This window comes from Oryzias latipes, chromosome 2 (genome assembly GCF_053564925.1).
Source record: "Oryzias latipes strain Hd-rR chromosome 2, Olatipes_Hd-rR_3.1".
Lineage (NCBI taxonomy): Eukaryota > Metazoa > Chordata > Actinopteri > Beloniformes > Adrianichthyidae > Oryzias > Oryzias latipes.
Window position 1 is genome coordinate 3,403,305 of NC_136238.1, and position 15,317 is coordinate 3,418,621.

At 43.9% G+C, this 15,317-nt stretch overlaps 1 protein-coding gene across 1 annotated transcript in view; it reads left to right on the forward strand.

The window, feature by feature from the left end:
- Nucleotides 1-15,317, forward strand: part of LOC144983614 (NACHT, LRR and PYD domains-containing protein 12-like) — a 62,344-nt gene that overhangs the window by 2,091 nt on the left and 44,936 nt on the right. Inside the window, exons 2-3 of the mRNA XM_078930498.1 lie at nt 2,501-2,658; nt 8,389-10,204. Coding sequence (XP_078786624.1) covers nt 2,541-2,658; nt 8,389-10,204 — 1,934 coding nt within the window. The 5' untranslated portion in view covers nt 2,501-2,540. The remainder of the gene's footprint in view (nt 1-2,500; nt 2,659-8,388; nt 10,205-15,317) is intronic.

Here is a 15,317-nt window from a genome sequence, read left to right on the forward strand (position 1 = left end):
ATCCACCTGGAAGAAGATCCAACTGGTAGAACATCCACCTGGAAGAACATCCAACTGGAAGAACATCCACCTGGAACAACATCCACCTGGAACAACATCCACCTGGAAGAACATCCACCTGGAAGAACATCCAACTGGAAGAACATCCAACTGGAAGAACATCCAACTGGAAGAACATCCACCTGGAAGAACATCCAACTGGAAGAACATCCACCTGGAAGAACATCCACCTGGAAGAACAACCACCTGGAAGAACATCCACCTGGAAGAACATCCACCTGGAAGAACATCCAACTGGAAGAACATCCACCTGGAAGAACATCCACCTGGAAGAACATCCACCTGGAAGAACAACCACCTGGAAGAACAACCACCTGGAAGAACATCCCACCCGGAAGAACATCCCACCCGGAAGAACATCCCACCCGGAAGAACATCCAACCCGGAAGAACATCCACCTGGAAGAACATCCAACTGGAAGAACATCCACCTGGAAGAACATCCAACTGGTAGAACATCCACCTGGAAGAACATCCAACTGGAAGAACATCCACCTGGAAGAACATCCACCTGGAAGAACATCCACCTGGAAGAACAACCACCTGGAAGAACATCCACCTGGAAGAACAACCACCTGGAAGAACAACCACCTGGAAGAACATCCCACCCGGAAGAACATCCCACCCGGAAGAACATCCCACCCGGAAGAACATCCAACCCGGAAGAACATCCACCTGGAAGAACATCCAACTGGAAGAACATCCACCTGGAAGAACATCCAACTGGTAGAACATCCACCTGGAAGAACATCCAACTGGAAGAACATCCACCTGGAAGAACATCCACCTGGAAGAACATCCACCTGGAAGAACAACCACCTGGAAGAACATCCACCTGGAAGAACATCCAACTGGAAGAACATCCACCTGGAAGAAGATCCAACTGGTAGAACATCCACCTGGAAGAACATCCAACTGGAAGAACATCCAACTGGTAGAACATCCACCTGGAAGAACATCCAACTGGAAGAACATCCACCTGGAAGAACATCCACCTGGAAGAACATCCAACTGGAAGAACATCCACCTGGAAGAAGATCCAACTGGTAGAACATCCACCTGGAAGAACATCCAACTGGAAGAACATCCAACTGGTAGAACATCCACCTGGAAGAACATCCAACTGGAAGAACATCCACCTGGAAGAACATCCACCTGGAAGAACATCCACCTGGAAGAACATCCACCTGGAAGAACATCCACCTGGAAGAACATCCAACTGGAAGAACATCCACCTGGAAGAACTTCCACCTGGAAGAACATCCACCTGGAAGAACATCCACCTGGAAGAAGATCCAACTGGTAGAACATCCACCTGGAAGAACATCCAACTGGAAGAACATCCAACTGGAAGAACATCCACCTGGAAGAACATCCACCTGGAAGAACATCCACCTGGAAGAAGATCCAACTGGTAGAACATCCACCTGGAAGAACATCCAACTGGAAGAACATCCAACTGGTAGAACATCCACCTGGTAGAACATCCAACTGGAAGAACATCCACCTGGAAGAACATCCACCTGGAAGAACATCCACCTGGAAGAACATCCAACTGGAAGAACATCCACCTGGAAGAACATCCACCTGGAAGAAGATCCAACTGGTAGAACATCCACCTGGAAGAACATCCAACTGGAAGAACATCCAACTGGAAGAACATCCAACTGGAAGAACATCCACCCGGAAGAACATCCCACCCGGAAGAACATCCCACCCGGAAGAACATCCCACCCGGAAGAACATCCCACCCGGAAGAACATCCCACCCGGAAGAACATCCACCCGGAAGAAGATCCAACTGGAAGAACATCCAACTGGAAGAACATCCACCTGGAAGAACATCCACCTGGAAGAACATCCACCTGGAAGAACATCCACCTGGAAGAACATCCAACTGGAAGCATTTGCTCCATTCTAATGGATGACCCCCCCCCCCCCATAAAAGGTTGCTTTACAAACATCTTCTTTTAAGCTCTTTTCATTTTATTTACTTCTCCATTGATAGAGGTGGGAGAGATAGAAAGAAAACACAGAATGGAACCACATAGAACCGCTCCGTTAGATTACACATGTGGAAACCTCCAGCTGAGGAACCTGGAAGCCAGCTGCAGCTGGACGCTGTTCCAGGAACTCCACCGGGGTTCCACCTCCAACCAGATCAGTGGGTGACTGGGAAGGCTGGTTACCATGGCAACAGGAGGTCACCAGAGGTCTTCTTTCTCCAGAAGCAGGAATGGAACCTCTCTGTACCTCATCAAATCCAGCTCTGAGGAAGTTCAGCTTATTGTTCAGAATCCTCTTTTCCACCATCCAGTCAGCTTTTGTCAGCCATTCATGCTCTAAAGCCTGTTGCATTTTTTGAAACATTAGATTAGGCACAAACACTTCAGGATGTTGGTTTGACCTTCTTGCTGGTGATAAATGTGTTCTCCTCTTCAGATCTTTTCTTCTTCTCTTCCTCGTACCTGCAAGCGTTTCCATGGGTACCGTGCTGACAAACACTCAGAGGATTACAAGGAGGTGGGAACCGACAGCATTGGAGAGGGGGAGGAAGAGGGGGAGGAAGAGTGAGAAACTCCAATCACCTCACAGCTTTGGTACGTCTGAATGTCATCTGGCTGCACGTTTTATGTTCCCTAATGACCTCTGACCTCTGACAATCAAATCTATCTGATGAAGAACAGAACAGACTGGATATATGGTGATGAACACATGAACTACACGGATCATGTCTACGACACGGAAACGTTGCTGTTTTTCTACGTTTAATTGCAGCTCATCTTCTAGTTTTCATGAACCGATGAGGTCAGAGTTCAGCATGTTTGGAGTTCTTAAAATATTACAATGAAAACCAGAGAAAGAAATGTGAACAAAGATCACCTGTTTTATTTTGTAATCATTGAATGGAATATGATTCCATAAATATGAATCAATCTCCTGAAAATGAACCAGTGGGAGTAAAAATGACGTCACATCCTGTCATGATTTTAGAGGAATTGGTAAAAATATGATCCATTTATGTCTTTACTTTCTACATTTACTTGATGTTAATTTTTCATTTTATTGAATCTTTTTCACATTTTAATAATTTAAATGGATGAAATTGAGTTTAAATAAAGTCTTAATAGTGAAAATCTGACCAGAATGCTGATTTTAGGTGATTGTTTGGTTCTGATAATAGAACATTAAAACAACAATAGAAAAGAACAGCTTAGAGAACAGTTTTCTGCGTTATTTGTCATCTTTCCTTTAATAAGACAAAAAACATGCAAAAAAAATCAAAGTTAGCTGTTAGTTATTAACAATGATAATAATTCATTCAGTATTTATTTGACTTTCAAATACATTTTTAAAAGTTGGGTCAATAGAAGTGAGAGAAGTGATGGATTTGTGACAAAGAACCGTTTCCTCCACATGTTTTTAACATTTTTTTCTACTCCTCAACCAAACCCGGCTTGTTGTCGGGAAGATTTCCATTTCCTGAAGAAATCCAAACCAGCAAAATGGTTCAAATCATGGAATCATCAGAACTGTGACGTTACATTTCTCCAGCAGATGTCACTGTTCTTTGTTGGCCTAAAGTCTTGAAAATCTCCATGTTTTTTGGTCCAATCAGAGCTAAAATCTCCAGAGATGGTTCTGCTTTTCACGAGAGATCAGCGTGACTCTTTTTCTGGACTTTTTCTGAACTTCCTGCAGTGATGAAAGTGTCAAACTAAAGTGTTTTTCTGCTCCTCACATCTTTCTCTCTGTTGGAATCTGTCAGAGTTTTTCCTGGAAGCTCTGACAGATCTGGAAGATCCACATTCTTTCACTTTGAGCTTTTCTTTGGGATCAAATCTCTGCCTCCAATGGCTGTTCTGACTTGTTCACATTCAGATTCAATCTGCTCAGTTCTGAGATTTAGCAGAGGAGAACCATCATCTAAATCCTGAAAACATCTAAATCCTGAAAACATCTAAATCCTGAAAACATCTAAATCCTGAAAACATCTAAATCCTGAAAACATCTAAATGCTGAAAACATCTAAATCCTGAAAACATCTAAATCATAAAATCATCTAAATCCTAAAATCATCTAAATCCTGAAATCAGCTAAATCCTGAAAACATCTAAATCATAAAATCATCTAAATCCTAAAATCATCTAAATCCTGAAATCAGCTAAATCCTGAAAACCATCTAAATCCTAAAATCATCTAAATCCTGAAATCATCTAAATCCTGAAATCAGCTAAATCCTGAAAACATCTAAATCATAAAATCATCTAAATCCTAAAATCATCTAAATCCTGAAAACATCTAAATCCTGAAAACATCTAAATCCTGAAAACATCTAAATCCTGAAAACATCTAAATGCTGAAAACATCTAAATCCTGAAAACATCTAAATCATAAAATCATCTAAATCCTAAAATCATCTAAATCCTGAAATCAGCTAAATCCTGAAAACATCTAAATCATAAAATCATCTAAATCCTAAAATCATCTAAATCCTGAAATCAGCTAAATCCTGAAAACCATCTAAATCCTAAAATCATCTAAATCCTGAAATCATCTAAATCCTGAAATCAGCTAAATCCTGAAAACATCTAAATCATAAAATCATCTAAATCCTAAAATCATCTAAATCCTGAAAACATCTAAATCCTGAAAACATTTAAATCCTGAAATAATCTAAATCCTGGAAACATCTAAATCCTAAAATCATCTAAATCCTGAAATCATCTAAATCCTAAAATCATCTAAACCTTAAAAACATCTAAATCCTGAAAACATCTGAATCCTGAAAACATCTAAATTCTTAAACCATCTACAGCGGGGAAAATAAGTATTGAACACGTCAACATTTCTCTAAAAAAACATATTTCTAATCGAACTATTGACATGAAATATTCAGCAGATGTCGGCATCAACCCAAGTTATGCACACATAGAAAGAAATCCAAACATTTATGTCCATAAATGAAGGTATGTGTAATAAAGTGAAATGGCACAGGGAATCAGTATTGAACACATGAAGAAAAGGAGGGGTAAAAAGGTCTGGCAAGCCAAGAAAGCAGCTGGAGTTTGTCAGTATTCAGAAGGTTAACCTGCCCCCTATTAGTGCAAAGTAATATCAGCTGGTATAGTCCTGATTGATGCCTTTTAAAAAGGTTTCTCACCATCAAGGTGTTAGACAAGAAGCATTGCATGATGGGTAAAAGCAAAGAGCTGTCCAAAGACCTACGCAACCTTATTGTTACAAAACACACTGAAGGCATTGGTTATAGGCGCATTTCTAAACTTCTGAAAGTTCCAGTGAGTACCATTGGGGCCATCATCCGGAAGTGGAAAGAACACGGCATTACCATAAACCTGCCACGGCCAGGTGCTCCTCGCAAGATTTCAGACAGAGGAGTCAGAACAATCATCAGAAGGGTTCTCCAACAGCCCAGGACCACTCGTGGAGAGCTTCAGAAAGACCTGGAATCAGCAGGTACCGTTGTTTCAAAGAAAACAATAAGTAATGCACTCAACCGCCATGGCCTCCATGCACGCACACCACGCAAGACTCCATTTTTGAAGAAGAAGCATGTTGAAGCTCGTTTGGAGTTTGCCACACAACATTTGGATAAACCCATGACATTCTGGGAGAAGATACTCTGGTCAGATGAGACCAAAATTGAACTCTTCGGATGTCATAAGACACAACATGTTTGGAGGAAAAATGGCACCGCACATCACCCCCAAAACACCATACCAACAGTCAAGTTTGGAGGTGGGCGCATCATGGCGTGGGGCTGTTTTTCAGCATGTGGTACTGGTAGACTTCATATCATTGAAGGAATAATGACTGGAGAAAAGTATGGAGACATTCTTGATCAGAATCTGCTGTCATCTGCCAGGCTGCTGAAGATGAAAAGAGGCTGGATCTTTCAGCAAGACAACGATCCCAAGCACACAGCCAAGGTAACACTCAACTGGTTGAAGAAAAAGAAAATAAAGCTGCTAGAATGGCCCAGTCAATCACCAGACTTGAATCCAATTGAAAATCTTTGGAAAGAACTGAAGATCCGGGTTCACAGAAGAAACCCGGAACCTTGAAGATTTGAAGGCAGTTTGTGTAGATGAATGGGCCAAAAATCACACCTGAGCTATTTCGACTGGTTTCTCCATACAGGAGGCGTCTTGAGGCTGTAATCACCAACAAAGGTTTTTGCACTAAATTTTGAATACATTTCAGTAAGCGTTTTCAATACTTATTCCCTGTGCCAGTTCACTTTATTACACATTCTTTCTATGTGTGCATTACTTGGGTTGATGCCGACATCTGGTGAAAATTTCATGTCAATAGCTCGATTAGAAATATGTTTTTTGAGAGAAATGTTGACGTGTTCAATACTTATTTTCCCGCTGTAAATCCTGAAAACATCTAAATCCTGAAATCCTCTAAATCCTGAAAATATCTAAATCCTAAAATCATCTTAATCCTGAAAAAATGTAAATCCTAAAAACATCTAAATCCTGAAAACATATAAACCCTAAAAACATCTAAATCCTAAAAACATCTAAATCCTGAAAACATCTAAATCCTAAAAACATCTAAATCCTAAAAACATCTAAATCCTGAAAACATCTAAATCCTGAAAACATCTAAATCCTAAAATCATCTAAATCCTGAAAACATCTAAATCCTAAAAACATCTAAATCCTAAAATCCTCTAAATCCTAAAATCCTCTAAATCCTAAAAACATCTAAATCCTGAAAACATTTAAATCCTAAAAACATCTAAATCCTAAAATCATCTAAATCCTAAAATCATCTAAATCCTAAAATCATCTAACCCTTTACCCACAAATTTAGAACCAAACCACCTAATCTGGCAACCCTGCCAGGAGGGCAAAGGGTGTTGTTTAGGAAATTTTCACTGGTATTGAATTTTGCTACAGCTATGGCGGGCTGTATGTGAAAACAACAATGCAATCCTCTCTTTGCGTTTTGGCTTTAATTATGTCACAGAACGAGTGATGTTAAAGAAGAAAAGGAAAAGCATTTTGACGGAGTGACATTTAATTTTATTTTTGAGTCATTTGATGCAGTTACATTGTGAAAACGAAAAAGCATTTCTGTTAATCCATTTATCATTATTCATCATTATGATTTTAATTAAGGGACAGAATAAGCGATGTTGAAGAAGAAAATGAAAAGCAGTTTGGCTGATTTCTTTTTAATTTTGAGTCAACAAATGCAGCTTCAGTTTGAAAAGGAAAAAGCATTTCTGGTTTGGACTTTTATTTTTAATTTTGCTACATATTCGCTCCCATAGACAGCAGCGTTCCAACCGCACATCTATTTAAACTGACTCCTGCAGTCAGACATGAGACACAGCGCTCCTGAGCCTCACCCGGAGTTTCCACTCCGTATGTGATTGTGCAACACTAAAATGTGGCGATTTTAACCTCAGAAACTGTGGAAAACATGTTGAGATGTGGAAAGTTTTTGTTTCTCTCTTTCGGCTTTTCCAATCAGGGGTCGCCACTGCGAACGAGTCGCATGGTAAACTTGGCAATGATTTACGCCGGATGCCCTTCCTGACGCAACCCTCTCAAAGCAACCGGGGTTGGGACAGGCACAGAAGTAGAGAAGGGAACGTTGAGATGTGGAAAGTAATATTTACTTAATTTATTTTTCTATTTTATCACGATCATGACAGGCCTCACCCGACCGCACGTCACTGCACTGTACCTAATGATGAGAAAAATGGAACTGATCTCATTTCCACTAAAATGTCTAGATAAGTGTCAGCTATGTCTGATAACTTGGCCAATTAGCTGGACCGGGATATTGCAAAGTGCTGGTGGTTTCACATCCAGTGTGATGAGTCTGTGGAAAGCAGCAGTACAGCGCAGCTGTTAGTTTTTATTAACATCAAGAGAAGAACTCTTGACACAACTGCCCTAACAGACAACTATAAGAGGATGAAGATGTATAACATGGTGAAGGAGTTTTTGTGCAGAAAAAGGTACCATTAGAAAAGCTTGTAGCAGTGACTGCAGAAGGGACTCCTGCTATGATCAATAGACAAACAGGTTTCATCACTCACTGTAAAGCTGACCCAGACTTTCCAAAATGTCTGCATTACTGCTGCGTCATTCACCAGTAGGCCCTATGTGCAGAAGTGATTGGCTCTGGACATATAATGACTCCTATTGTGAAAATCATAAACAACCTCAGCTGAAAAGTAAAACATCACAGGATTTTCAAGATGCTATTGTCTCAACAGGGATTCAAACCCTCATCATACAGGGCTGCAGAGACTTGATTTACTGTTTGTTGTCTTCATTCAGGATCTGCTGCTGCAGTTTGTCGACATGAAGTCCAATCTGGTCTGAAGAAGAAGTTCCAGTGTTTGTTTGAGGGGATGGCTAAAGCAGGAAGCCCAACCCTTCTGAATGAGATCTACACAGAGCTCTTCATCACAGAGGGAGGAAGAGGAGAGCTGAATGAAGAACGTGAGGTCAGACAGATTGAAGCAGCATCCAGGAAAGCAGACAGAGCAGAAACAAGCATCAGACAAGAAGAGCTCTTCCAACTCCCAGCTGGAAGACCAGAACCAATCAGAACCCTGATGACTAAGGGAGTGGCTGGCATCGGGAAAACAGTCTTAACACAGAAGTTCACTCTGGACTGGGCTGAAGGCAAAGCCCACCAGAACCTCCACTTCACATTTCCATTCACTTTCAGAGAGCTGAATGTGCTGAAAGAGGAGAAGTTCAGCTTGGTGGAACTTGTTCATCACTTCTTCCCTGAAACCAAACAAGCAGGAATCTGCAGCTTTGAAGACTTCCAGGTCCTCTTCATCTTTGATGGTCTGGATGAGAGTCGACTTCCTCTGGACTTCCACAAGGCTCGGATCCTGAAGGACCCTAGAAAGTCCACCTCAGTGGCTGATCTGCTGACAAACCTCATCAGGGGGAACCTGCTTCCCTCTGCTCTCCTCTGGATAACCACACGACCTGCAGCAGCCAATCAGATCCCTGCTGAGTGTGTTGACATGGTGACAGAGGTCAGAGGGTTCAATGATCCACAGAAGGAGGAGTACTTCAGGAAGAGGTTCAGTGATGAAGAGCAGGCCAGCAGGATCATCTCCCACATCCAGAGATCCAGAAGCCTCCACATCATGTGCCACATCCCAGTCTTCTGCTGGATCACTGCTACAGTTCTGGAGGATCTGCTGAAGAGCAGAGGAAGAGGAGAGCTGCCCAAGAGCCTGACTGAGATGTACATCCACTTCCTGGTGGTTCAGGCCAAAGTCCAGAAGGTCAAGTATGATGGAGGAGCTGAGACAGATCCTCACTGGAGTCCAGAGAGCAGGAAGATGATGGAGTCTCTGGGAAAACTGGCTTTTGAGCAGCTGCAGAAAGGAAACCTGATCTTCTATGAATCCGACCTGACAGAGTGTGGCATCGATATCAGAGCAGCCTCAGTGTACTCAGGAGTGTTCACACAGGTCTTTAGAGAGGAGAGAGGCCTGTACCAGGACAAGGTCTTCTGCTTCATCCATCTTAGTGTTCAGGAGTTTCTGGCTGCTCTTCATGTCCACCTGACCTTCATCACCTCTGGACTCAACCTCATGGACAAACAGAAGAAAATATCCTTTAAGATTCTCAAACTGAAACCGATCTCTCAGCCTGAACAGAGCAGTCCAGTCCAGTTGTACCAGAGTGCTGTGGAGAAGGCCTTACAGAGTCCAAACGGACACCTGGACTTGTTCCTTCGCTTCCTCCTGGGTCTTTCACTGCAGACCAATCAGAGTCTCCTAAGAGGTCTGCTGACTCAGACAGGAAGTAGCTCACAGACCAATCAGGAAACAGTCCAGTTCATCAAGAAGATCAGTGAGGATCTGTCTGCAGAGAGAAGCATCAACCTGTTCCACTGTCTGAATGAACTGAATGATGGATCTCTAGTGGAGGAGATCCAACAGGTCCTGAGGTCAGGACGTCTCTCCACAGATAAACTGTCTACTGCTCAGTGGTCTGCTCTGGTCTTCATCTTGCTGTCATCAGAAGAAGATCTGGAAGAGTTTAACCTGTTTAAATACACTGATTCAGAGGAGGGTCTTCTGAGGCTGCTGCCAGTGGTCAAAGCCTCCAACAAAGCTCTGTAAGAACTCTCATGAAAATCACCTTCAGTGGACAAATGAATCTGAATGAAACATGAAAGATTCAATAACTGCTGTCTGTCTTTGTTTTCTTCAGCCTGAATTGCTGTGATCTGTCAGAGAAAAGCTGTGCAGTACTGTCCTCAGTTCTCAGCTCTCAGTCCTCCAGACTCAGACTTCTGGACCTGAGTCTAAACTACAACCTGCAAGATTCAGGAGTGAAGCGACTGTCAGCTGGACTGAAGAGTCCATACTGTAAACTGGAAGCTCTCAGTTCAGCTTTCATTCAAATGTTGATTCTCTACAAGAAGTTGTCTGGTTTTCTGTGATTTAGGAGAAAGTGTCAGATAGACGTCACTAACAGAGAAACAGCAGTAGGTAGTAGAAAAACATCAGTTCAATTATTCCAAAAAATGCTGGTGAGATCATGGAGGGACTGTACATCAATACAGACCACAGAGATTCTCTTTTTAGTTTTGGTTGCTGGTGTGCCGCAGGATTTTTGTCAAGGTAAAAGTGAACCTTGGCTGAAAAAAGGTGGAAAACCACTGATCTACAAGAAGTTGAGTCTGGTTTTCTGTGATTTAGGAGAAAGTGTCAGATAGACGTCACTGATGAAGAAACAGCAGTAGATAGAAGAAAAACATCAGTTCAATTCAAAACCCCAGCTGGGTCTCATCTGATGACCTTTTTTCTGGCATGTTTTTCCACACCAGACTAAACAGGAGAACGTAAATCCATCCAGGGGTTGATATCTGGGAGAAGTTCATGTTCTGTGTTCTTGAAAGAAAACCGGAATCCATCCCAGAAGTGCAGATTTCAGTGGAAAAACAGTTGCAGCAGATTTCTGAGCCACAGAGCAGCAGCTCCTCATGCAGAAATATGAAGAGGTCAACCTGCAGCAGACTGACAGGTCTTTCCCACAGACCTGGTTCTGGTTCTTCTTCAGAACCCAGCCTGGATCAGAACCAGCTCTTTCATTAGACTGGTTTCTGGTTCTTGTTCCTGGTGCTTAAACAGACACTAAATCTTTGCTGAATTAGAGTGAAGAACCTCTGCAGGTAGTTTATGGATGAGGCTTGGGGGCGGGGCTACCTGGCCAGGGAAAGGTTTAAACCAGGGGTCAGCAACGTTTGTGACACAAAGTGTCAGTTTGACATTTTCTCCAGAACAACTGTGCTGTCACCAACAATAATGTGAACTCTGATACAAAGAAATACAGAAACATTTCCAACAGATCTGACATTTATTGTCATTCACAAACAGAAGGTCAAAAAGGTTTTAAAGGTATATTTGTTATGGCAAGCTAGGCGAGGCAGACCCAGGCGCTGGAACCCAGAACGAACACACAGGTGAGTAGATGGTAAGTAAAGTTTTAATGTAATATGGATTAGCTTGAGATCATGACGTTGCTTGTTGGAGAACAGCGGGAGAAGTTGCTGGAAGTAGCCTAAGGTAGCTGTGGCTTGAGGCGAGGTACGCGGTCGGAGTTGGCTCGTGGCGTGGCTGGAGGTCGGTGTAGGCTCGTGGCGAGGCTGGAGGCTCTCGAGGTTCAGAGAGGTTCTGTGGCTTAGGAGATCTGGTGACTCAGGTGTCCACTCGTGGTATGAATTTCCTGAAGGTGAGGCAACAACAAGGTTAGACATGAACAAACAAGACTTGACTAGAGACCAGGTTATGCACCATCAGGGGGCAACGAACTGGCGAAGAATGCTGGTTCAGGATCTCCTTAAGAAGGCCAGTTGGGTAATGAGTTGAGTGGACAAAGCTGGGATGCATCAGGAGCCAAGCAGAGAGGGGAAGGGGAGGAGAGATGACAGAGGCACCATGACAGTACCCCCCCTCAACGACCGCCTCCAGGCGGTCTGGGACAGCGAGTAGGCCAGGTAGAAGTCTTCAATCAGGGAGGGGTCCAGAATGAGCGAGCGGGAAATCCAGGACTGCTCCTCAGGACCATAACCCTCCCAGTCGACGAGGAACTGGAACCCACGGCCACGGCGTCAGACATCCATTACCCGGCTAACCGTGAAGGCGGGGGCGCCGTCCGTGACCCAGGTGGGTGGAGGGGAAGCGGACGGCGGGCACAGAGGACTGTCTATAACAGGTTTAATTTGCAAGACATGGAATGAAGGGTGTACCTTGAGAACAGCCAGGAGTTTCAGATGGACACAGGAAGGATTGATGATCCTGTCGATCTCGTAGGGTCCAATGTACCGGGGAGCCAGTTTCCGGGAGGTGGCTTGGAGGGGAACGTTCCGTGCAGAGAGCCAGACCCTCTGTCCAGGCTGGTAAGTGGGTCCCACCACCCTGTGTTGATTGGCGATGCGGCAGTTGCTCTCCTTGGTGCGGAAGAGAGCAGCCTTGGTCTGGCGGCAGATGCGTTGGCAATGCTGGAGATGTTGGACCGATGGCACCGCCAAATCGAATTCCTGGGACGGAAACAGAGGTGGTGAGAAACCAAGGGCGGCCTCGAACGCAGACACCCCAGTAACGGAGGAAGGATGTGCGTTGCGGGCGTACTCAATCCAAACCAAATACTGAGACCAGTCCTTTGTGATTTTGTGCCGCCAGACAACAAAGAGCCGCCTCCAGCTCCTGATTGGCCCTCTCAGCTTGGCCGTTTGACTGAGGATGTTATCCAGATGTGAGACTGACCGATGCTCCGATGGGGGAGCAAATGGCCTTCCAGATTTGGGAGAGAAATTGGCGTCCCCTGTCTGATGCAATATCGGACGGGATGCCATGGTGACGAAACACAAAGTTGACCAGGGTGTTTGCGGTTTCAGTGGTGGTGGGCAGTTGAGGAAGGGGAGTGAAATGAGCCATCTTAGAAAACCGGTCAATAACGGTGAAAATGACATTGTTACCATGAGAGGGTGGCAGACCGGTGATGAAATCAACTGCGACGTGAGACCAGGGGCGACTAGGAGTAGGTAGTGGCGGAAGTAGTCCAGCTGGAGCAGAGTTCGAAGACTTAGAGCGGGCGCAGGTGGTACAGGCCGCGATGTATTCATGAACGTCTCTCTCCAATGAGGGCCAGTAAAACCTCTTACGGATAAGACTGATAGTCTGATGTACTCCGCCGTGACAGGACACCTTCCAAGCATGCCCCCATGTAATGACCTCGGACCTGAGAGAAGATCGGGCAAAAAGAGTACCTCTAGGACATGGTGCATGGTTGGGCTCCTCACCTTGTGCTTGCTGGACCCGTCTTGTGTTGCTGGACCCAAATGAGGTTGCCCACGATGCAGGTTTCTGGTATGATGGTGGAGATGGAGTTTTCAGAAGGGCTGTATTTGCGGGAGAGAGCATCGGGTTTGACATTCCTACTGCCGGGTCTGTAAGTGATATTAAAATGGAATCGGTCGAAAAATAAACACCAGCGGGCTTGACGTGAGTTCAGTCTCTTGGCTATGCGTAAATACGCCAAATTCTTTTGGTCAGTCCATACTGTAAAAGGCTGTTCAGCCCCCTCCAGCCAGTGACGACACTCTACCAGAGCCAACTTGATAGCAAGCAATTCTCTGTTGCCGACATCATAATTTTGCTCTGCAGGCGATAATTTTAGTTTACCCGAGGACTCCTCCTTTTGAGAGAGGACTGCTCCCACGCCGGAATCTGAGGCATCCACCTCTACTATGAATTGTCGAGAGGGATCAGGTTGGATGAGGATGGGAGCTGAAACAAAAAGTTGCTTGAGTTTGTTGAATGCCGCCTGGGCTGCAGGTCCCCAATGAAACGGGTGATTCGTGGAAGTGAGTTTGGTTAGAGGGGTGGCGATGCTACTGTAATTCCTGAAGAAACGGCGATAGAAATTGACGAACCCCAGAAATTGCTGTGGTTTTTTCCGGGGGTTCCCAGTTACTAACAGCCTCGATCTTAGAAGGGTCCAGTCGAATGTGGCCTGCTTCAATGATAACACCCAGGAATTTTGGACAGGTCAACATTGTCAGGAGGGTTGCAAATACGAGTGGAGACGGGGGGAACAGCGGACTGGAGGCAGTTGGCCACACAATAGGCACTCCAGTTCAAAATCTGCCGATGAGACCAGTTTAGCTGAGGATTGTGTGATTTTAACCACAAAAATCCTAAAATGATGGGAGTATGTTTAGAATTAGTGATAATAAATTGAATAGTTTCTCTATGATTGCCAGATGAAATCAGAAGAATGGGTTTCGTACGGTGGGTCATGCGGGAAAGATGTTGACCCCCTAGGTCCCTGTTATCCACAATAGAAGCAAGAGCCCTCCTCACGACACTTCTGGCATTCTTCAGCAGATAATTTTGAGTGTCCTATTTACATAGATTCCTCAGATGACTTTAAAGGAGGGATGATCTGAGAGAGGGGAGGAGAGATAAGAGTAGCGGAGATGGCTTTGGTATTGTGGGATTGTTTGCGTTCATTGAACCGCTCCCTACGCCGGATGTCAGAACGGAGGGCAGCGGAGACAAGTTCCTAAAATGTGGTGGCTTCAGGTTGGGTACAAAGGTGGTCCTTGATAGGTTCATTTAAAGACTCATAGAAGACACCCTTGAGAGCTCGATCGGGCCAGCCGGCTTCTACCGCTAGGATGTGGAAGTCAATCACGTGATCGCTTACAGGAAAAAGAGTATAAAATGAGAGTATTTAGTCTTATCATTTGTTCCATTACAAGACAGAGGAACTGAGTGTCAGTTCATTCTGTCATGGTGCTTTTATTGCAAAAATATATGTTTTTACTTTTTCCTTAGTTTGATCATTATAGTTATATTATAATATAGTTATATATTTTTTTCCACAATTGGACAGTCATTCTTTTTTTTTGGAGTGATCAGTCTTAGTATTCATTTTAAAACTTGTTGACCTTTGTCAGAACAGACAGAAAGTCTGGGTTTAACCTGTTACACCCCCGCGTGTCACCGTCTTTCTATGGCAAGCTAAAGGCGTCACAAATCACCAGGAAAAGTGGTGTAAAAAATGCTTTTTGAGCATATTTTAGAAGTAGAATATAATTTACACCGTCTTGTGTTGCCCTAAGACGGGTGTAAAAAGCGGCGTTTTATCACGTACAAACCACACATCCAGAACAGCGTTCTGATGTGTCACATATGGGCATCAAAAATGCTGTAATCTTA